General features: G+C 44.7%; 1 protein-coding gene across 2 annotated transcripts in view; it reads left to right on the top strand.

The window, feature by feature from the left end:
- The first annotated feature begins 5755 nt into the window (after positions 1 to 5755).
- LOC126284676 (uncharacterized) overlaps positions 5756 to 24899 on the top strand; it is a 125719-nt gene continuing 106575 nt past the window's right edge. Inside the window, exon 1 of one of the 2 annotated variants that reach the window (XM_049983795.1) lies at positions 5756 to 5862. In XM_049983795.1, coding sequence (XP_049839752.1) covers positions 5803 to 5862 — 60 coding nt within the window. In that variant the 5' untranslated portion in view covers positions 5756 to 5802. The remainder of the gene's footprint in view (positions 5863 to 24899) is intronic. The other variant, XM_049983796.1, reaches the window with a different exon arrangement.

Raw genomic sequence — 24899 nt, 5'->3', positions numbered from 1 at the left:
ACATTCTCCTTTAATGTACCCCACAGAAAGAAGTCCAGAGGTGTAAAATCAGGAGAACGGGCTGGCCAATTTATGCGTCCTCCACGTCCTATGAAACGCCCGTCGAACATCCTGTCAAGGGTCAGCCTAGTGTTAATTGCGGAATGTGCAGGTGCACCATCATGCTGATACCACATAAGTTGACGCGTTTCCAGTGGGACATTTTCGAGCAACGTTGGCAGATCATTCTGTAGAAACGCGATGTATGTTGCAGCGCTCTCCGATACACATGATCGAACAGCGGAGGAGTGGTACTCAAGCGTCAACTTTAGGTTACAATATCTCCGGATGTAATTAACATTTTACAATGCAACAAACGGCACTGATTACGTATTTGTTTATATGTTCAGATGTGCTAACAAAACTAACACACTTAAAAAAACGTAGGTTTGTGTTAAAAAACATACTTCCGTGCATTTTTGTATGCTTTGTATTAAACAGTTGCACTAGCCCCTCTCCTCGCGTTCTGTCTGTGGAATCGGTTCGTCAGTATTTGATGTGGTTTACGAAATATATCCAGCGGTAACGTTAGGTGACTCACCCTGTATATTGTGAAAAGCGATGAACCCATAACATTACCCTGTGGCACGCCAGAGGTTACTTTAACGTCTGTAGACGTCTCTCCATTGAGAACAACATGCTGTGTTCTGTTTGCTAAAAACTCTTCAATCCAGCCACACAGCAGGTCTGATATTCCCTAGGCTCTTACCTTGTGTATCAGGCGACAGTGCGGAACTGTATCGAACGCCTTCCGGAAGTCAAGGAAAATAGCATCTACCTGGGAGCCTGTATCTAATATTTTCTGGATCTTATGAACAAATAAAGCGAGTTGGGTCTCACACGATCGCTGTTTCCGGAATCCATGTTGATTCGTACAGAGTAGATTCTGGGTTTCCAGAAATGACAAAAAACATTTTCTCCCGAGGAATGTAGTGCCAAATTCTGTCAGTCCCGCTCTGGTTGCACGGCGCTCCCCATAATGCTCAGAACGTTATCTATTAGGAGAGATCCAGCGACCTTGTGGGCCAAGGTAGGGTTTGGAAAGCACGCTGTGTGCGGAAGTGCATTATCCTGCAGAAATGTTGAAAGTCGCGGGCTCTATCTTCTTATCTCATGTTTTCTACGGAAAATCTCGTGCTTGTACTCTTGTTAACTTTACCATTACAGAGATCGCCTAGACTTTTTTTAAATTGGTCCTCTGCGCAACAAATAACTTACTTGGTCTTTCTGCTGTCACTGCTTGATCTGCTGCATTCCATTATTTAACAAAAACATAAAATACATATTATTCATGCTGAGTGCAATGCATGCTCTGTATGGCGGCTCCTGCAGTTGCTGCGGCTGCTGCTGCTTACTACAACTACATATAATTCAAGAGAAAGGGTTTGGTCAAATCTGAACTCGATAAATCCTAAGAGAGTATTGCTAACTCTCAATGTAAGCCCAAGATGGCTTGCTGTTAAGGGAGCCAAAACAGGGCATAGAATACAATCGACATACCACTGTGGCATAAGGATGCTGTGGATGACAACGAAAGAATGAAATGACACCCCAGACCATCACTCCTGGCTGTTAGATGGCGAATGACAGGTTGGTATCCCACCACTGACCAGGGCGTCTCTTGACACATCTTCCCTGATCATCAGAGCCTTCAGTCTAATTGCCGGGAGTGAGATTGTCTTCAGTGATGAGTCCCGCCTCGAATGGAGACCTGACCACCTGCGAATACATGTCTGGATATGCCTCAGAAACCAGTGCGATACCAACCTGACGGCCTGACAAACTGGAGTGATGATCTGGGATGCCATTTCTTTTAATAGCAGGACCCCTTTGGTTGTCATCCGCGACAGCCTTACAGCACAGCGGTATGTCGACGATATTCTACAGCCCGTTTTGTTGTTCTTTAGGCTAAGCCGTCCTGGGCTTACATTTCAGCGAGATAATGCATACCCAGTTACACATGGTGAGAGCTACTACTGCTTGTCTTCGTGCTTGCCAAACCCTGTCTTGACCAGCAAGGTCCCCAGATCTCTCCCCATTTCAGAACGTTTGCAGTATTATGGACAGGGCTGTCCAACCAGCTCGGGATTGGGATTTTGACTATTTAACGCGCCAATTTGACAGAGTTTGGCGCCCTATCTTCCAGGTCATCCAACAGCTTCATTCATGCCAAGCAGCATAACTACTTATGTGAGGGCTAGAGGTAATGTAAATGAGCGTTTGGCGTCATTGGCCGGGAGGCCCCATACGCCAAGGTCCGGCCGCCTTGGAGCAGGTCTTATTACATTCGACTTTCAAAAATCCCTACAAAAGAATGGCCCTGACTAACATTAACCTATACGTTTCACAAATCATTTACCTCACAAAAATCTTCGTTACTCGAACTACTGGAAAACAGCGAGCGCCACTACTGCTAGCTAAATAAAAGATTCAAACTACGGAAGGCACTAACTACTGATAGGCGTAGTTAGGAAATGAAAGATTTTAATAGAGAACAAACAATGTATTTACCTCAATAGTGTTCAAAAGTCATTATATATATATATATATATATATATATATATATATATATATATATATATATATATATATATCAGTTCATGACATCCCGTCTTACAAATTTACTGTCTCTGCCCAGATCACCTTCTCTCAAAAATCTGCCATCTCACTTCCCCACATCCACCACTGCTGGCGGCTCACCTCCAACTGCGCACCGCTACGCGCTGTTAACAGCCAACAGCCCAACACTACAATGGCAGACAACAATGCAAACTAGCCACAGACTGCACACAGCACAGCCAGTGATTTTGATACAGAGTGCTACGTGGCGTTACCAATAAGAAAACCTAAACAGCCTACTTACAATGTGTTTGTGTCTCTCCTCACCGAATTGGAACCGCATAATATTGAGCAATGGTATGCCATTTCTTTTTGCGTTAAATTAGGTGAAAACGCGACGACAACTTACGGTAAACTTCTGAAGCCTTTTGGAGAGTGAGTTATGTCAAGAGCTCAAGTTTTTTGTTGACATAAAATGTTTAGTGAAGGCAGAACGAATGTTGAAGTTGAAGACTGCAGTGGACGACCATCAACCTCACAGACGGATGTCAACTTGGGCAGGGTGCGTGATCTCGTACTATCTGATCGAAGATTATCCGTGAAAATAATTGTAGAAGAACTGAACATCTATCGAGGAACGGTTTGTCTAGTAATAACTGAAGATCTTGGTATGAGAAAGATATGTGCAAAAATGGTCCCCAAAAATCTCGCACCACAACAGCGAGAAACAGGGAAAAATGTGGCAGCCGATCTGTTAGAGCAAACGGAAATCAATCGAGAATTGTTGAGCCGTGTTGTCACTGGTGATGAAAATTGGTTTTTCAGTACGATCCAGAGACAAAAGCTCAAATTTCGCAATGGTGCTCAAAGGGATCACCCAGACTAAAAAAAGCTCGCATGTCAAAGTCAAAAGTGAAATGCATGCTTGTGTGCTTATTTGATTCCAGTGGAATTGTTCATAAAGAGTGGGTGCCTCCTGGACAAACAGTTAACCAATATTACTACAAAGAAATTTTAGAAAGACTTCGTAAAAGGGTTTTCGTGTCCGTGCCAGCATTGCTGATAATTGGATTCTGCATGACGACAACGCTCCATCCCATACTGCTCTGTCAGCACAGTAATTTTTAACCTCAAAACAAATTTCAGTACTACCACAGCCACCTTATTCACCAGATATCGCTCCATGCGACTTTTTTTCGATTTCCGAGAGTCAAAACGGCGGTCAAGGGACACCATTTTCAAACAACATACGATGTCCATAAAGCTGTGAGGAGGTCTTGGAGGATATTACAGAAGATGAGTTCCAGAAATGTTACCATCAATGACAGAAGCTCCGAAAAAAGTGTGTGCAATCAAAAGGGAACTTCTTTGAAGGAGACAACACTAAACTTGACTAAAACGGTAAGCAACTTTTTTTTTTTTTTACTTTATTGTCGCACCTCGTATATTTCGATGGCGTGCTGAAACGTAAAGCCTCTGAATTTTTCATTCTGTTCTCAATATTGGCTGAGGTATTACACGTCAGGCATCTTACTGGGTCAACTTTCCCGCTTCGCTGATACAAGTTACAACCTTTGACGCTACAGGGCTCCGAATTGTAGCGTGCAACATTGCGTTGTGTAACGGAAATGTGTCGGTGCGTGAGAGGTCCCCCGAAAAGTGAAAGCACATATTGGAAGAGATCGTCCAAGCACGGAGCACCCTCTCCTTCGGTACGACAACGCCAGATCAAGACGAGCGATGAGACGTCTGCAGCAATCCGACGCGTTAGGGCCAGTGTCATCGATCATCCTCCGTACAGTCCCGACTTGGCCCCACCCGCTTCTCATCTGTTTCCGAAATTTAAAGAACACCGTCGGGAGATTCACATAGTTAGAGATGAAGCGTTGGAAGCAGATGTGAGGTTGTGGCTCCATCAGTGAAGTCAAACAGTCTACAGTGAATGTATCGACAAACTGGTTTCTCGTTGGGAGAAACGTGTTCGTCGCCTGGGTGATTACGTTGAGAAATAAATACAGTATGTACACACGAAGAATAAAGATGTAGAATGTTTATCTTATTTTTTAAAAATCTTTACGAGTTTTCACATAAAGTAGGAGGCATTACTTTTCAGTACACCCTCGTAGTAAATACACCAAAAGACTCGAGCACCCACGTATCAATAAGCTTCAAACGTCTGATTAAAAATAAGTTGATGTGTTAAATGTTTGACGTTACGCGCGTAAGTGACAATAAGTTTGGAAGATGTTTGTTATTATGTTTAAAGGACTTCCGGTAACACAACGTTAGTTCGCAGCCGGGCCACTTGGAGTGCTTCAAGTTTATCAATCGATCACCTCGATTTCCGTATTTGTTTTGGTTTCGAAAAAAACAGAACATGGATTCGTAGTGGTCCTTATTACGACATCGAGTGAGAGAGAGAGAGAGAGAGAGAGAGAGAGAGAGAGAAAGAGAGAGAGAGAGAGATCTGTTTCCGTATCTTAACACGGGCCTTGCGTTTAGTCCCTTTGCCCTACAGACGAACCACCCAACGGGCCTTATGCGTCTTATATTTTGATGTTCAGTGGTTAAGCATTTAACATAAGATTATACCCGTTAATGAGTAGATTATGACAGAATTTTAATTTTTTAAATTGTCACTAGTTATGTGAAATAATGAAAATTAAATTTTTGTTCCTCTGGAAGCAGTTAGAGAGGCAACCTGCAGCTGGTGTAGTTCACCGTGCACATAGCTGGCTGTCTAGTAACATAGATTCCAAAGTTGTTCACCAGCTTATTGTCGTCTTTGAGCACAGTCAACTGTGTTCTATTGACGGTTTTGTAAGTAAAAGAACAGTTCATACAGAATTAGAAATATTGTAAAAAGCTGGCAGGTGTTGGCTTTCATCTTCCAGTTGCAACTGGTGTTGACACGAACACATAAAGCTGCTTCTCGTCAAAGTTCTGTGTGAATGCATTACACCGCCTATCCACGTGACTCCAGCTCCGTTGGAGGTTTGCGCCGTCCGCAGCACTACCATTCCCGGCCTGCACAGGTGTGAATGGTGCGCTAAGAGAATTGTGCAACCAGGCCGTGTTTCGCCTCGCCTGCCCCCCTGTGGCTGGTGCCTGGTGGGGCACGTTGTCCGTGCTTCGGCGCGCCTTCGCCGTCGCCTTCGCTTCAGTCCCACGGAAGCCGCCGACGGGAGCCGAGCGGAGCCATGCATGGCGCGACCGTGCTGCCGCCTGGTGCCGGCCGCGGCGGCAGCAGCCGTCTACGCTCTGGTGAGGACCGCCGTCACGTGTCATGTTTTGCTTCCTCAAAACTGTAAGCTGTTCTTCTTCTCTGGCAGTGCACTGTCAACGTCCGCGGTCCGTTGAACTCATAGTTCACGTTCTCCTAACTGTATTCACTTTTCGCTAACGACGTTCAGATAAACTCCATGCAGTTGCATCTCCAAATTGCACTGCTCATTATGCCGTGCTGCAAGGCTGTTACAATATTAGTTTCTTAGTTAATAACAGGGCTTCTGCTGCGATAACCTCGAAACCAGTAATGTCAGTGCTCAATTCCCGTCCATCAACGAAGCCTTAACGACCTTGTCAAATGTATCACTTGTACACGACGTTCTTTCGTATTCTGACATCTGTAAGAATTATCAGATTTTCTTGACAGTGTTCAAGACTGACCCGGAAGAATCAATATGGAAGGGGAGTTGAAAAAATAAGTTCATATTATTGAGGCAGGCCAGGTAACTTTTACTGAACGCTGTATTACACTTGAAACTGACACAGCTACTTGACGCCATTGCCAACATTGCCACCAGTCTATGTAAACAACAGTTCGAACATTCTATCAGTTGTTCGATTCGCTGGTCCTAGCGCAGGTTAGAGTCCTCCCTCGGGCATGGGTGTGTGTGCTTGTCCTTAGGATAGTTTAGGTTCTTTGTAAGCTTAGGGACAGATGACCTTAGCAATTAAGTCCCATAAGATTTCACACACATTTTTTGAATTGTTCGATTCCTCGACGATAGAAATCCGCTCCTTGGTCAGGGAGTCATTCGGCAACTTCTTTGTGAACGTCCTCATCGTTCTAAAATCTCTTTCTCTAAATGTTTTTTTCAGATTACTAAAAAGATGGAAATGGGGTGGTGCAAGATCTGGACTTTCCGATGACCGTCACTCAAGTTTGTTGTCGCGTTGACCAAATTGTTAGCGTCAAATGGTTCAAGCGGCTCTGAGCACTATGGGACTTAACATCTGAGGTCATCAGTCTCCTAAGACATAGAATTACTTAAACCTAACTAATGACATTACACGCATCCACGCCCGAGGCAGGATTCGAACCTGCGACCGTAGCAGCAGCGCGGTTCCGGACTGAAGCGCCTAGAGCCGCTCGGCCGCAGCGGCCTGCTGTTAGTGTCACTTCACTGCGGCTAGACGGGAGATTTCAATTACTCCATATACCGCCAGAATTTTACAGCGAATCTGTGTGCAAATAAGCAGTTTTGCCCCCAAGAATCATACTGTTCCGCGTACTACAACACTGGAGTACGTTTCCAGTTGCAGCACCATTTCACCCGCTCTGTTATCCTTAACGCAGAAGGTCTCTCCAGGAAATCCGAAATATGTACTCACCTCTGACAATGCGCCAATCTTGTTGCGCTATGATCTTAGCTACCTTACTTTGTAAAGTCCCTAGCTAGTACAATATAGCCGGCCGGGTTGACCGAGCGGCTCTAGGCGCTACAGTCAGCAACCGCGTGACCGCTACGGTTGTATGTTTGAATCCTGCCTCGGGCATGGATGTCTGTGATGTCCTTAGGTTAGTTAGGTTTAAGTAGTTCTAAGTTCTCGGGGACTGATGACCTCAGAAGTTAAGTCCCATAGTGCTCAGAGCCATTTGAGCCATTTTTGAGTAGATTATACTTTCGCGTTTTCCAACTAATTTCCCCCAAAAATTATTTTTTGTTGTGAATCTTGGAATTTTTCCAGTCTCCTGAATAGCAGATGATTTTCAGGGATTGCAGGGTACTATCAAGCACCATATTTCATCTGACCACCGTCCAGACAGTATCCGGTGTACTGTCGTGAGCATTCTCCTATAGCTCAACAAGAAGACGTCTGGCAGGTGGCCACATGAAATATCGTGCATTATAGTTAACAAACATGGTATCTAAAATAGAGGTATGAAGAGATTAGAAATATGAAGAAGTTAGCTACTTGGAACAATATGAAGAACTAAGAACAGAACTGAAGAGAATTTGAAGAAATTGGCTAACCAGTAGGTCGTCTGGATATAGTGTGAAAAGTAATGGTCGTGTGATACTTCCCGAAGTTATTTTTACGCCTGAAGATTTTCCCCGTTAAGAATTATAAGCTGTGTTTTGTTTGCTCGGACTCTTCAGTCCCATCACAGAGCTAATCTGATATTCCATAAGCTCGTACTTCATTGGTTATGCGACAGTGCGGGACGCTATAGAACACCTTGTGGAAGTCGAGGAACAAGATATAAACTTGGCCGTCGGGCACCTACTGCCGGGCCTCGTGTGCGGGAAGGGCGAGTTGGGTTCCACGCGATCGCTGTTTGCGGGACCCCTGATTTTACATGGGAGATTTTTGGTCTGCAAACATATAACAATACACTAGCATGCATAAGACGTGTATCGAAATCCCACAAAAGACAGGGGTCAGCTACATTTATTCGAGGTGACGGAGGCAAGCAATATACTATTAATAATATACCATTAATACTGGACGTGTACAGATGGAGAGTTGACCATTTCTCCATAAATGAACGTGCCAGGAATGGAAGTGGCTAAAACAAACAAAAATAAACCCAGAAACCAGGAAATAGGCCCGTAACGTATCAGACATGTTTGTATTTGCGTTACGAGTAGTGTTAATTGTAGACTCTTCGTGTATTGTGCAGCTTAAATATAACAGAGACACTATTTGGACCCAATTGTGCACGGCATAAGCTTCAGATGCCTTCATGTAGGTGAGACACGATCCGCCATCCGCGCTGGATGTGCATCAAAGCGTCATTGCAAGGCTTTGGCGATGGCTACCAAATGGTTCAAATGGCTCTGAGCACTATGGGACTTAACATCTGAGGTCATCAGTCCCGTAGACTTAAAACTACTTAAACCTCACTAACCTAAGGACATCACACACATCCATGCCCGAGGCGGGATTCGAACCTGCGACCGTAGCAGCAGCGCGGTTCCTGACTGAAGCGCCTAGAACCGCTCGGCCACACTGGCCGGCCGATGGCTCCCAGACGCAGGGAATGCTCGTTGCAAGCCACTAACAAGGCCAACCAAGAGTAAACACTCCATAACAGGACCAATATGTGACTGTACTTCTAGGCGCTACAGTCTGGAACCAAGTGACCACTACGGTCGCATGTTCGAATCCTGCCTCGAGCATGGATGTGTGTGATGTCCTTAGGTTAGTTAGGTTTAATTAGTTCTAGGTGACTGATAACCTCAGGAGTTAAGTCGCATAGTGCTTAGAGCCATCTGAACCATTGGACTGTACTTCATTACAAACATTGTCTGCAATGTAGTTATCTGGAGTGCTTAGAGGAGCTGTTGCTCTTTATGGTAGGTACCTGGCACTGCGTATTCCCTTTTAAGATTACGAACATGAGCCTGTTTCTTGTAGAATCAGTGGTATCAACATTGTATCATGAATGAGTGAAGCGACTCTTCAGAAATGAATCCACTTGGACAGAATGGGGATGAGTAGAGAAAACATTCGTGTAATGTTCGAATACAGTAGTACTGGTATGCTGCTTGTCTCCGTCATCTGGAGGGAGCCATAGCAGTCACCGAAACATCGTGGACTAAGATCAGAGCATATGGAATAATTTCTCAGATGCATTACTGGTTCGAATACTTGACGACCGGTAGAATCCAGTAGGTTTCAGGGCCAGTCAGTAGTCACCAGAGACGAAGATGAAAGTAATGTCATGTTAGCTCCAGGTTACGTCTGTAGCACCACTCCTATTCCCCAGGTGGATAAATGATTCGTCGGATTGGGTGGGCAGCAATTTTAGATTTTTTGCTGGTGACGCTGTCGTCTATTGGAAAAGTGCGTCGACCGTACGAGGATTCGGGATCACTTCCACAGAATTTAAATTCGGTGCTTTGAATGACTGCTTGCTAGAAATGTGGTTAAATGGAAATGAATGGGGATGAGTAGAGATTCGTATAATCGTTGATCTTTTGTAGGATTTTGAAAAAGTCCAGGTCGCTCTGCGTCCCACGAGAGTCCCCCACTGACCAGTAAAGTACGAGCGTAATGAATATCATACCAGCTTTGTGATGGGATTGAAGCGTCCCTGCAAACAGAACAAAGTGTATCATTCTTAACAGAAAAATCTTCAGGCGTACAAATAACTTCGGGTGTACCTCAAGGACGTGTTATACTATCATTACCTTTCACACCAAATCCAAATGACCCAGCGGTTAGCCACGGAAGACTGTGGTGACGTCGTTATACACAGAAAAGTCCCTATGCTAGAAAATTGTAGCTAAATGCAGGAATTGCTACAGAGGATCGATGCTTAGTCCAGGAATTGCCAGTTGACCCTCAGCATAAACAGACGTGACGTATTGTGCATGAATACGCGGAAAGACACATTAAAGTATGGTTACACGATTACAGAACTATCGCTGGAGGAAGTTACATTCATTACACGTCTGGGATTATGCGTATCGAACTACTTAAAGTGGCATTAGTCGCAGTTAAGTCAGATGACTATCTGAGATTCATTGGAAGAATCCTCAAAAGTGTTGTGGAATAGAGGAAGCAGCTTACAAAACTTTCGTTCGACGAATACTAGACTATTACTCGTCAGTTTGGGACCCATACCAGATAACACATATAGGAAACAGAGAAGATCCAAAGAAGAGAAGTGGGTTTCGTCAAAGGTCCGTTTAGTAAGAGCGAAGCTATGACGGAAATACTCAGCCAACTGCAGTGGCACACGCTACAAGCGAACATACATCACGGATTGGTTTACTGTTACAATTTCGAGAACGTGCATTAACGGAGTATTTTACAAATACAGGGCTATTCAAAAAGTAGGAAAGGAATTCAAAGATTTATTGCTTCCGAACTACAAAAGATAGAAACACAATTCCAACGTTCCTGGGAGGAGAAAAGTTCATATTTTAATGCATTCAGTGTTGCGGATGGATCCTTTGAACCAAGGTAGGCCTGAGTTAGAGTGTGCATCCACCCCTTGTTATATCCGGAACGGTGTCTAGCTGTGGATCCACAATCCGCTACACCCGTGACAGGGTTCGAAGGTGGATCCACTAGCGAGAGCCATCCACGATACACGCATGGACATAGACATACAGTAAATAGAGCAAATGCAATGCATCTGTAGAACATTTCGTTGTGAGTGACTGGGTGCATTCGAGTACAGTGCTGTACTATACTGTTCGACTACTGTGCACTTCTATTCTGCACATAACAATAATACTCGTCAATGACTGTCTCCATTCTTTCAACGGACATCTAGCATACAAAATAGCGGAACTGGCATGATCATGTGCCGTCATCGTGGATCTTTAAGAGTATAAAAGGGGATGTGAAAGGCGCAGCGGGATACCTTGGTTTGTTGCTATTACTGGAGAATCTACATCTACATCTGCATGGCTACTCTGCAATTCACACTTAAGTGCCTGGCAGAGGGTTCATCGAGCCATTTTCACTACTTCTCTACCATTCCACTCTCGAATGGAGCGTGGGAAAAAGGAACACCTAAATCTTTCCGTTCGATAAATCGCACAAATCTATTGGTCTCTTAGATATGTGCGATTTATCGTATACCCAAAATTTATCGGATTTCTTTTAGTGCCCATGTGGATGACATCGTATTTATCTTTGTTTAGTGCCAATTGCCACCACACAGAAATTCCCTCTAGACCATTTTGTAATTGGAACTGATGGTCTGATGATTTTACTGCACGGTAAATTTCAGCGTAATCTGCAAACAATCTAAGGGGGCTGCTCACATCAGGAACAGCAGAAGGCCTATGACACTACCTTGCGGAACGCCAGATATCACTTCTGTTCAACTCGATGATTTACCGTCTATCACTACGAAGTGTGACCTCTCTGAGAGGAATTCACGAATCCAGTCACACAATTGAGACGATACTCCATATGCACGCAATTTGATTAATAGTGGCTTGTGAGGAACGATAGAATCTAGACAATATTGTTTACGAAAGATCGATAATATAACTTGCATCGAAGATGTTATGTTCTTTAGCAGGATGAATTTATATGTGCTTACACCCCGTGAAGAATCGTTTTGCGACGAGTTTTTCTCTATTTGCGAGGCTGTAGCACTGTCGAAAATAACGTACAACTGGTTAAAATCGAGACTTCGCGATTGGTAATATGGATGCTTAGTCTCTACATGTACGTCTCTAGAGCTCTCAAGGGCGGACGGTTGCTGTTCGAATGCGTAACTTGCTAATTGTCCGTCTACGCATTACGCTGCCTGGGGTGCGCACTCTGTAAGTACAGAGAAGGGAAACTCTCACGTTCCACGATGCTAAGTACAGACGGCATGCGTCAGCTAACGAATAACTTATTACTAGGATAAAAAATACCCGAAATGTACAGTTTGTAGATGTCCTGATAGGGTTGTGGGGACGTATCAGAGTTGGAAGGTATAAACAAAAGTAACGAAGCTCATTTGGTAAGCAATAACAACATATACTCATGGGAAAAATATCAGAGCAGCAACAGAAATCAACTCTGTACACATGTCAGCTCCCTGCTGCAGATCCCTGCATGGTAGAGTAGAAGTTAAATGAGCTTGTAGAATTGTGCCATACTTTGAGTTTCCATCAAGTGCATCGCTACACGAGTCTGCAGACAGGCTCTCTGATATGTCGTAACAGTTCACGGATTTGTTTCCATACTTCGAGTTTCCATTCTGCACCACTCGTGTTACTACACTTTTCATGATCTTGCTATCCAAACACATGCCTGCCGATCATCAAGAAGAGGGGAAATCTTAGGATTTTTTAGTAGGCTGGTGTATGTAGTTGTGGTGGTCTTCAGTCCTGAGACTGCTTTGATGCAGCTCTCCGTGCTACTCTATCCTGTGCAAGCTTCTTCATCTCACAGTACTTACTGCAACCTACATCCTTCTGAATCTGCTTAGTGTATTCATCTCTTGGTCTCCCTCTACCATTTTTACCCTTCACGCTGCCCTCCAATGCTAAATTTGTGATCCCTTGATGCCTCAGAACATGTCCTACCAGCCGGTCCCTTCTTCTCCCCAATACTATTCAATACTAGTTATGTGATCTACCCATCTAATCTTCAGCAATCTTCTGTAGCACCACATTTCGAAAGCTTCTATTCTCTTCTTGTCCAAACTGTTTATCGTCCACGTTTCACTTCCATACATGGCTACACTCCATACAAATTCTTTCAGAAACGACTTTCTGACTCTTAAATCTATACTCGATGTTAACAAATTTCTCTTCTTCATAGGACACGCAAATGTCCTTTTATAAAATCAAACAACGCATGGGTATGCCAGAAAACTATCGAAAAAATATGAAAAATAACATAAAATCGGTGTAAATAGAGGAAAACCTGGTATAATTACGACAAATTGAGGGGGTATACGTAAAATTGAGGAAAATACGGCAAAGTACGTAAAATCACGAAAAACTGGCAAAATTACGTAAATTGATTGTGAATACAAAAATGAGACAAAAAGTAGTATGAAATGTGAGGAACTGAGGTGGGTTGGGGGTATCCATATACTGGAGACCGAGAAAACCTTAAAAATTATGCTCTGTCTGCACTCAGTCTTAACCCTCCCTCCCAGTAAACTATGGGGGTTTTCGTAACATACTTTAGTAAAAGCGATATAAGTATTACACAGGGACGCTATATTAAACAGACGAAACATATGTATCCCAATCCAGAACTGTGTTCTCATGCAGACGAATATAGATATTACTGAATTATGGTTGGTTCTCACAAGCAATACTATTCTTTAAATATTAAGGAGAAGAATCAATGGATTTGTCAGACTTAAGCCATTCCTTAGAGTGTTCTGTAGGAGAGTAGATCGATGCCACATATATCACCTTTAATAGTGTTAGGAGGGTGTACTCGAGGGACATGGTGTTCGGACGAAATTCCTATGTTATCCTAAACATTAGCAAAACTACGTAACATCAGACCAGGACTTCTGTGTGAAAGAAGAATGCTGCCAAAGCCATAGTGATGCTACTGTAAACAGCAGTAAGACTCTACTCTGCTTTGGCTACTGATTGTTTGGCTTACTCCATCATCAGAACTTGCTGCTTCTCCACGTGCATTTTCGTGTAGCAGGACGTGGGTGGTAACTCAGTGCATCAACTATCGAAAATATTCATCTCGTTTTTTCCTCGCTCTAGTTGATAGTGAGCCACAACCGTATCCCTCAAAACCGCCACTACTACTAATAATAAGTACGACTGATGCGGGAAGTGTGATTTAGGGTACATACGTTTCTAACTTAAAAAGACCTATAAAATGCATTAATTTCCTAAGAGACAGAACAATAGTCTCCTGCCTTCGTTCTAGTTGGTTTATAGCCAGCTCCAGAAGCGGATATACACTGACGATTTCTAGGGCGCCAGAAGAGTGTAGAAGGAAGTAATTTTTCATTTTAAAGTTTGTCACCATAGTAATTGGGGTAGGAAACTTGCAGGTTGATTGTAGGTCTGATGTTGGACTAATATGTTCTGTATTAGAGAATTAAGAGCGTTGCTTTCCTCACTACTAATACTTCAGAAACCACAGGGCTTTAACAATATAAGCATTTTCAGGTGTAGAACCATACAGCCATAGGAGTGTGTGTTTATGCTCTATGATCATTTCTCTCGGGCCGATACGTTCTTGGTACTGATTGCAGACACTGGAATAATATTTCAGAATTGATAGCAGAGTTGATTTATGTTAAATGTTTCAGTCTCCATCCATCTGGAGCTCCATCATGTATAAACCACACAGTTCGTCTTAACCATCTGTTATATCACCGCAACACTCTCACGTCTAGCATGCACCAATAAGGGGTATTAACCTTCTCAAAATGTACGCATCTGGGGAGAACATGCACATTTGAATGTATGCTGTGGGTTAAGATTGGTGTGAAACAGTCATCACTAAACAGCAGTTACAGAAACAGCTCGCTCTGTTCCTTGACAAAACGTGGAATATAGTGGGTATAGTACCCTCATACTTCTGGTCAGCTGCAGGGTAAACTGGCGACCGTGTTGCAGGGAGGGTTGGTCAAGGGCATTGCGGTGGGGGATCTGTCAGTCTCCGACTTTATCCTAGGAACGCGAGAACACCCTGTGACTCCCATACACACAGGGAAAGATCGCCAGTCATAATCGTAAATTGTGTACTATGATCGACGTGCTAGAAATATGTAGATAATTACAGTGTATAGGGTGCTTTCTGGTATTCTTTGGTGTACATAATCGAAGGGACGTACTGCACAGTCATCTATCTGTATTTGCAATCTAGTATATGGTACTTGCAAAGTAGTGGAGGGGTGATTTACCGATGATACAGAAACTGGGAAGCATTCTGCTGTGTCATTGGCTAGCACTGAAATTACAGAACAACTGGCAAAATTGCTGAAATTGATCACACTATCAACTGTGTTGCTTGTTACATTACACCCCATCAGTGCAGTTACACTGTTGACTACCACATGGTGATTTGAATTATAGCTCATTGTGGAACCTAGAAATGATAATGCTGTTCCCGACATGTGAGTAGATTGTGTGAAACCTGCTGTTCTATGATGATCAAATTGCTTATGAAACTAGAATGCCAAAATCTGCTTCTATTGCAAATGATTGGCTGCCGGATGACAGAAACTTTACACACAGGTCACTAGAGGTGAGTTATGGAGCATAAAATGTCAGATGTCATCATGCAAACGGTATTTTTATTTGATGTGTCAGAAGAATCTTATACGGTTCTCTACTAGGTGATGTTAGGAGGTTCTATTACAAGACATGCTCTCACGACTTGTTTCATAATCTAGCATCTAGCATCACATTGGTGAAGTGGAATCTGCCATAGTGTACAAAACAGTAACATCTTGAATTATAGCTTGTTGTTGGCAAACGTAAAACGATTGTGTTTTCCGATATGTGTGCAAATGGCGTGAAACGGTCTGCTCTGTGATGTTATTTCAAGTGTCTGAAATGTTTGTAATGTTCAGGTGGATGCCCATTTGATTACAGACACTTATCTGAACGTGAGGAACGCTCTTAAGCCATGTAATTTTTCCATCAAGCAGAAATAAATTGCTTAACATAGATATTTTTTCTTCAGGGTTTAAATACTCGCTTTTTCTTTGCTCAATGACGGTTTCAAACTAACGAGTTCATTCTGCAGTGGTTGGTAGTTTTTGCAGAAAAATAGTAGAAGTTTTTTTTTTCGATTTTGCACAGGAGATGTTTAGAGATGTAGCCCGACCCCTGCAGTTTGGTCATCCGTAATCAGCAGCGGTGCTGTAGTGTTTTTTTTATAATGTTCCTTAAAAACCGTCTTGATTGCAAATTTTTTATTCATATGACCGGTTTCGGTTCATTCAGAACCATCTTCAGATCTGCTATTACAGTTACAGGAGTAACCCGTCCAAATCCAGCAATTTTCACATGCTACGTCACATGTTTTTTTCACTTTGTTGGATGTCACAAAATAATGGGAGACAGAGGGAGAGAGAGATGTGAATTGTGTCCTGTAGTCAAACATAAAAACTATATCAACTTTGCTTATAAAACTAAAAGCAAATGAACTGCACCTATTTTTGTGAAAAGAGGACATTTATTATTGTCAGGATTGTGTTATCTTTTTTTAACAATTGCTCGCTTATAGGAGGTGCGTTCACAGGTGTTCTCCGTCACAGGACGGTATAAGGTTGCGAGACAGCTGTGCTCTGGTCAAAGCGAGGCTACATTTTAATATCATTTATCTCACTGTGTTTGGTAGGCCGCCGGCGTTACTGCCTTTTGTGTTAGTGCAGAGCCACAGCCTGGAGCACCCAGCCAAGTGGTCCACCAGGGAAGGTGCTCCAACCGCTCCTGACCGAACAATGTTCCCAGATGTGTCAGGGGCTGCAGCTGGCAGAACCGGTGACAGATGGTCATTTGAAAAAGGCCATATCCCCGCCGCAGGTGGAGGGAGGAAGAGAGAGGGAGTATGAGGGGAGATAATCACGTCTAATTTCGCTAGGTTACGACCGCACCCCAAGGAGAACACAATTTCCAAGTACCGCCCCTCTCCTCTGGTGCAATCTTTTGCTACGATGATTTTCCGCAGTCCCAAGTACATGTGTTGCATTATGACCCATAGATTGCGAGTGCTGTTTCTTTTTTTTTTTTTTCACGGTAATTTCGATGTGTAATTAGAACAGTCAAGTATTTTCCATTAGTTGTGGTAGCATATGCTGGCTTCGATTGCCTGAGCTGCAGGGTGATTGTCAAGCAACGCAGGGGGGCAGGCATCTGTAGTGAAGTCTGACGTCAAATAGTTATAGATACAATCCTCAGCTGTATGCTTACAGATAATACATTTATTAAACTCCTCTCTGTCCAATACCAGCATCTTGTCCGTTGAACACTTCCCACCAAAAAATGAAGATATTACCTTCCACTACAGCCTTTTTCCCACTAGCTTGTAGGTGAAGGGCAGAGTTTGAATACGTCTGCCACGAGTTGTGAGTGGTATTGTGAAATATTTTCCCAGCAGGGTAACACCAGTTGTATGGCATCTTCAATGTTTGAACGAATTCAGGCCCTGTTGGGGAGAGCTATGTATATAACTGTGTAATCAGGACCGATCTTTATGATTAATTACATAGTTAGGACCGATGTTTACTTCAGTACCCCAACCGAAATAAATACACCAACCTGGCCCTCCTCCCTTGCATCCGGACAGTTTCGATGGGTTGGGAAGGCCCACTTGGGCTTTCTTGCCAGAAGGACTGGGCTTCAAGCCGTGGAAAGGGCATCGACATTTTTTATTTCCAACCAGTTCCCAGATGAGCAGGGGCGATGTCAGCATAGTCAAGGGACAAAATTCGGAATTCGTGCCAAAATTCGAAATTCTCTCCAATAGAGTAGGGATAGGAAGGGTAGGGGTGTGGATGGGGAGGGGTGTGGAAGGGGAGAGGGTGGGAATCCATGTGGCGGCTGGGGTAAACACGTGACGTCATCTGGGGGTGGGAGTGATGGGTTAGTGGAGGAGGGGTGGAGTAATTAATTGATTAATTTAATTATAAATTTGATATCAAAGTCCACTAGGAGCCCCACCTTCATATTGCTTATATATTCTCAAGACTGTTTCGCAAAAAGAATGTAGCATCTCTATAATATTCACTTGTCGTCGAACCTACTGCTAACAAGTCTAGCTACATCCCTTTGAATGGCTTTGATATCTGCCTTTAATCGGACCTCGTGGAGATCTCAAACACTTGAGCTGTACTCAAGAATGGGTCGCGCTAATTACACGCTGTTTCGTTTATAGATGGGCTAAACGTCCCCAACATTCTCCCAACTTAATGAAGTCGACCAGTGGCCTTCCCTAATACCGACCTTAAATGCTCGTTCCATTTCATATAGCTCTACAATGTTATGCCAAGATTTTTAACCAGTTTCGCTGTTTCAATGAGCGTACTACCTGCCGTCTGTGAGTGGTTACTGCAATTTCGTGTCGAACATTGGCAGGGGTGTTATTAATGTGTCTGTACAGCGTTTAAGATTCCCTTGAAAAGAGCACAGGACCAGTATTTATACGTTCCGAGGAGACTGGAAGCTGCTTTGGGTGCAAACGGGTTTCCTATAACGTACTAGTCGTCATAATGCTTTCTGTTTGCGTATTTTTATCCACACCCTGTATCTGAGAACCTACACCACTGGCCAGAAGGATGTGGGCTGCAGTAGTTATTCGAAGAGTAAGAAGCTTGCACGCTATTAAAGTACCAGACTTGGGAATGAAGACCACAACAAGAACAACAGCATTGTCAACGTAGACTCTGGAAAGGATGGAGGCAGTAGACAGCCTTGTCTAATACCTCAATTAATTTCGGCAGATTCTCTCCCATTCCTTACAGCTCAGTTCCTTATTTTATTCTTTTCGCATAATTAATAAATTGCCGCAATCACATACAAATGTCTTTCCATAATCGATAAAAAGATAATAATTGATAATACACTACTGGCCATTAAAAATGCTACACTAAGAAGAAAGGACACGATAAACGGGTATTCATTGGACAAATATATTATACTAGAACTGACATGTCATTACATTTTTACGCAATTTGGGGGCATAGATCATGAGAAATCAGTACCCAGAACAACCACCTCTGGCCGTAATAACGGCCTTCATACGCCTGGGCATTGAGTCAAACAGAGCTTGGATGGCGTGTACAGGTACAGCTGCCCATGCAGCTTCAACACAATACCACAGTTCATCAAGAGTAGTGACTGGCTTATTGTGACGAGCCAGTTGCTCGGCCACCATTGAGCAGACGTTTTCAGTTGATGAGAGATCTGGAGAATGTGCAGGCCAGGGCAGCAGTCGAAAATTTTCTGTATCCAGAAAGGCCCATACGGGACATGCAACATGCGGTCGTGCATTATCCTCCTGAAATGTAGGGTTTCGCAGGGATCGAATGAAGGGTAGAGCCGTGGATCGTAACAAGTCTAAAATCTAACATCCACTGTTCAAAGTGTCGTCAATGCGAACAAGAGGTGACCGAGACGTGTAACCAATAGTACCCCATACCAGCACGCAGGGTGATACGCCAGTATGGCGATGACGAATACACGCTTCCAAGGTGCGTTCACCGCGATATCGCCAAACACGGATGCGACCATTATGATGCTGTAAACAGAACCCGGATTCATCCGAAAAAATGACATTTTGCCATTCGTGCACCCAGGTTCGTAGTTGAATACACTATCCCAGGCGCTCCTGTCTGTGATGCAGCGTCAAGGGTAACCGCACCCATGGTCTCCGAGCTGATAGTCCATGCTGCTGCAAACATCGTCGAACTGTTCGTGCAGATGGTTGTTGTCTTGCAGACGTTCCCATCTGTTGACTCAGGGATCGAGACGTAACTGCACGATCCGTTACAGCCATGCAGATAAGATGCCTGTCATCTCGACTGCTAGTGATACGAGGCCGTTGGGATCCAGCACGGCGTTCCGTATTACGCTCCTGAGCCCACCGATTCCATATTCTGCTGACAGTCATTGAATCTCGACCAACGCGAGCAGCAATGTCGCGATACGATAAACCGCAATCGCGATAGGCTACAATCCGACATTTATCAAAGTCTGAAACGTGATGATACGGATTTCTCCTCCTTACACGAGGCGTCACTATAACGTTTCACTAGACAACGCCGGTCAACTGGTGTTTGTGTATGAGAAATCGGTTGGAAACTTTCCTCATGTCAGCACGTTGTAGGTGTCACCACCGACGCCAACCTTGTGTGAATGCTCTGAAAAGCTAATCATTTACATTTCACAGCATCTTCTCCCTGTCGGTTAAATTTCGGGTCTGTAGCACGTCATCTTCGTGGTGTAGCAATTTTAATGGCCAGTAGTGTATTCCGTTCTCTCGGACCTCGGTTAATAGCCTGCAGACCGGCCGTCGTTCGGTACTGAGCTAAGCGCCGTTGTGCTGACGTTCCGTGTAGTGTCGGCTCACGGCCGTCGCCTTCCGTCCCGCTGAGCGCAGTGCAAATCGGCCAGCACAACTGGGCCGGCGTCCGGCGGCGTGTCGCCGCCGCACAGCTGGCCGTCCGCATTCCGGCGGGCGGCAGGTTTCACCGCAGACGGCGGACACCAGAGTGTGCCGGAAGAGGGCCGTGCCAAGCGGCGAGCACGCCGCCCGCTTCCTCCCGGCGCCCCGGCCGACACGGAAGACCGCTCACGTCGTCTCGGACGTCCGGTGCGAGCTGCCGTTACATCAACCGTTCTGGCCCCTTCAGTCAGCGGGGGAGGAACGGGGGCAGAGGTCAACGCACCGCCCGTCCACCATACACGTCATCTGCAGAGCTTGAACACGTATTTGTTGTTGTTGTGGTCTTCAGTCCGGAAACTGGTTACATATAAAATACACAAATTTAAATGTTGGCCACCCTACCCAACATCTATCAACTGAGAAAACAAGAGAATTTATACACTACTGGCCATTAAAATTGCTTATCCACGAAGATGACGTACTGCAGACGCGAAATTTAATCGACAGCAAGAAGATGCTGTGATATGCAAACGATTAGCTTTTCAGAGCATTCACACAAGGTTGGCGCCGCTCGCGACACCTACAACGTCCTGACATGAGGAAAGTTTCCAACCGATATCTCATAGACAAACAGCAGTTGACCGGCGTTGCCTGGTGAAACGTCGTTGTATTGCGTACCATCACGTTTCCGACTTTGATAAAGGTCGGATTGTAGCCTATCGCGATTGCGGTTTATCGTATCGCGACATTGCTGCTCGCGTTGGGCGAGGTCCAATGAGCTGTTATGGAATCAGTGGGTTTAGGAGGGTAATACGGAACGCCGTGCTGGATCCCAACGGCCTCGGGTCACTAGCAGTCGAGACGACAGGCATCTTATCCGCATGGCTGTAACGGATCGTGCAGACACGTCTCGATCCCTGAGTCAACAGATGGGGACGTTTGCATGACAACAGCCATCTGCACGAAAAGTTCGACGACGTTTTCAGCAGCACGGACTATCAGCTCGGAGACCAAGGCTGCGGTTACCCTTGACGTTGCATCTACATCTACATCTACATGACTACTCTGCAATTCACATTTAAGTGCTTGGCAGAGGGTTCATCAAACCACAATCATACTATCTCTCTACTATTCCACTCCCGAACAGCGAGCGGGAAAAACGAACACCTAAACCTTTCTGTTCGAGCTCTGATTTCTCTTATTTTATTTTGATGATCGTTCCTACCTATGTCGGTTGGGCTCAACAAAATATTTTCGCATTCGGAAGAGAAAGTTGGTGACTGAAATTACGTAAAAAGGTCTCGCCCCGACGAAAAACGTCTATGCTGTAATGACTTCCATCCCAACTCGTGTATCATATCTGCCACACTCTCTCCCCTATAACGTGATAATACAAAACGAGCTGCATCACAGACAGGACCGCCTGCGATGGTGTACTCAACGACGAACCTGGGTGCACGAATGGCAAAACGTCATTTTTTAGGATGAATCCGGGTTCTGTTTACAGCATCATGATGGTGGGATTCGTGTATGGCGATATCTCGGTGAAAGCACATTGGAAGCGTGTATTCGTCATCGCCATACTGGCGTTTCACCCGGCGTGGTGGTATGGGGTGCCATTGGTTACACGTCTCGGTCACCTCTTGTTCGCATTGACGGCACTTTGGACAGTGGAAGTTACATTTTAGATATGTTCGGACCCGTGGCTCTACCCTTCATTCGATCCCTGCGAAACCCTACATTTCAGTAGGATAATGCACGACCGCATGTCGCAGGTCCTGTACGGGCCTTTCTGAATACAGAAAATGTTCGACTGGTGCCGTCACCAGCACATTCTTGAGACCTCTCACCAATTGAAAACGTCTGCTCAATGGTGGCCGAGCAACTGGCTCGTCACAATACGCCAGTCGCTACTGCATGGGCAGCTGTACCTGTACACGCCATTCAAGCTCTGTTTGACTCTATGCCCAGGCGTATCAAGGCCGTTATTACAGCCAGAGGTGATTGTGCTGGGTACTGATTTCTCAGGATCCATGCACCCAAATTGCGTGAAAATGTAATCACATATCAGTTCTAGTATAATATTTTTATCCAATGAATACCCGTTTATCATCTGCATTTCATCTTCGTGTAGCAACTTTAATGGCCAGTAGTGTATTATTAGTTATTATCTTTTTATAGATTATGGAAAGACGTTTGTATTTAATTGAGTCAATTCATTCATTATGCAAAAATAATAAACTAGGGGTCTGTGCTGTAAGGAATAGGAGAGAATCTGCCGAATTTAATTGAAGTATTAGACAAGGCTGTCTGCTGCCTCCATCCTTTCCAGAGTCTACGTTGACAATGCTGTTGTTCTTGTTGTGGTCTTGATTCCCAAGACTGGTACTCTAATAGCGTGCAAGCTTCTTAATCTTCGAATAACTATTGCAACGCACATCCTTCTGAACCCGTTTACTGCACTCATCTCTCGGTCTCCTCTAGAACTTTATTTACAATTTCAACGCCCCCTCCCCCCCCCCCCCCCCCACTCGCGGATACACTTCCTCCTAATGCAAAACTGGTGATTTCTTGATGCCTCGTATTCGGGTGGACGACGGTTCAATCCCGCGCCGGCCATCCTGATTTAGATTTTTTGTGATTTCCCTAAATCGCTCCAGGGAAATGGCGGCATGGTTCCTTTGAAAAGACACGGCCGACTTCCTTCCCCGTCCTCCCCTAATCCGATGAGACCGCTGTTTGGTCTCCTCTCCCAAAACAACCCAACCTTGACGTCTCAGAAAGTGTCCCATCAAACGATCCCTTCTTGTAGTCAAGTCGTGCTACAAATTTCTTTTCTCTCCAGTTCCATTCAGTACCTCCTTATTAGTTACGCAATATGTCCATCTAATCTTCAGAGCCAGACGGGACAGACACCGTTCAGATATTTACATTTCTGACAGAAGAGGTGGACGGCTCCTCGACGTTTCTTTCAGTGCGAATGCACAAATATCGTCCTAAATACTACGGGAATCAGGATTTGCAATAGTGTGTTTAATGGACGAGGAACGCTGCAGTGCATGCCGTAAGGCTGAGTGGGTCAGGGGCCGTGTCGGATGGCCGAAGCAGTTAAGGCAACCACTCATGAGAAGCGGTAAATCCCGCCACGAGTCCCGATCCGGCACAGCCATTGCATTACCACAATGCTCTGTGGCGCTGGGAGTCACGAATTCGCACCCACCCTTTCGTTTTCCTTCCCCTTCCTACATTTCGTGTTTACATGCTTCCACGCTCTTCTAGTCTGAACTGTTTATCGCCCACGTTGTGCACTTCCACACAAGGTTACACTCCAAACAATTACTTTCAGAAAAGACTTCCCAAGATTTCAATATCTATTCGATACTGACAAAATTTCTCGTCTTCAGAAACGCTTTGCTTGCCAAGCCGTTCACCGTTTTACACGGAAGAGCCAAAGAAACTGGTACACCTGCCTAATATCGTGTAGAGCCCCCGCGGGCACGGAGAAGTACCGCAGGACGACGTGGCATGGACTCGACTAACGTCTGAAGCAGTGCTGGAGGGAATTGACACCATGAATCCTGCAGGGCTGTCCGTAAATCCGTAAGAGTCCGAGGGGATGGAGATCTCTTCTGAGCAGCGCGTTGCAAGGTATCGCAGATACTCTCAATAATTTATCATGTCTGCGGAGTTTTCTGGACAGCGGAAGTGTTTAAATTCACAATAGTGTTCCTGGAGCCAATCTGTAGCAATCCTAGACGTGTGAGGTGTCGCATTGTCCTGCTGGAATTGCCCGTCGCCATGCACAATAGACATGAATGGATGCAGGTGATCAGACAGAATGATTATATACGTGTCGCCTGTCTGAGTCACTCCAACCGCACCCGCCCCACATCATTACAGAGCGTTCACCAGCTTGAACAGTTCCCTGTTGACATGCCGGGTCCATCGATTCGTGAGGTTATTGCGTCTATCCGCTCGATGCAATTTGAAACGAGACTCGTCCAACCACGCAACATGTTTCCAGTCATTATCGATCCAATGCCGGTGTTGACGCGCTGAGCCGAGGCATAAAGCTTTGTGTCGTGCTGTCATCAAGGGCACACAAGTGGGCCTTCGGCTCCAAAACCTGATATCGATTATGTTTCTTTGAATGCCTCGCACGCTGACACTTGTTGATGGCCCGTCACTGAAATCTGCAGCAATTTGCAGAAGGGCTGCACTTCTGGCACGTTGAACGGTTCTCTTCAGTCGTCGTCGTCCCGTTCTTGCCGGATGTTTTTCCGGCCGCAGCTATGTCGGAGATTTGATGATATACCGAATTACTGATATTCACAGTACACTCGTGAAATGGTCTGAAACATGCCCTTAGAAAAATTTATGAATTACTGTGCTTGGATACCCCTTACGTTATTTGATTTTCAAACAGCTGAGCAGAACTGAACGTACCCAGACATTTCGCTCTTTACTTATCCTGATCAACACTAAACTGACACACAATATTT

Source organism: Schistocerca gregaria, chromosome 8 (genome assembly GCF_023897955.1).
Source record: "Schistocerca gregaria isolate iqSchGreg1 chromosome 8, iqSchGreg1.2, whole genome shotgun sequence".
Classification (NCBI taxonomy): Eukaryota; Metazoa; Arthropoda; class Insecta; order Orthoptera; family Acrididae; genus Schistocerca; species Schistocerca gregaria.
The sequence above is the reverse complement of the archived record's forward strand: the minus strand, read 5'-3'. Positions and strand labels throughout refer to the sequence as shown.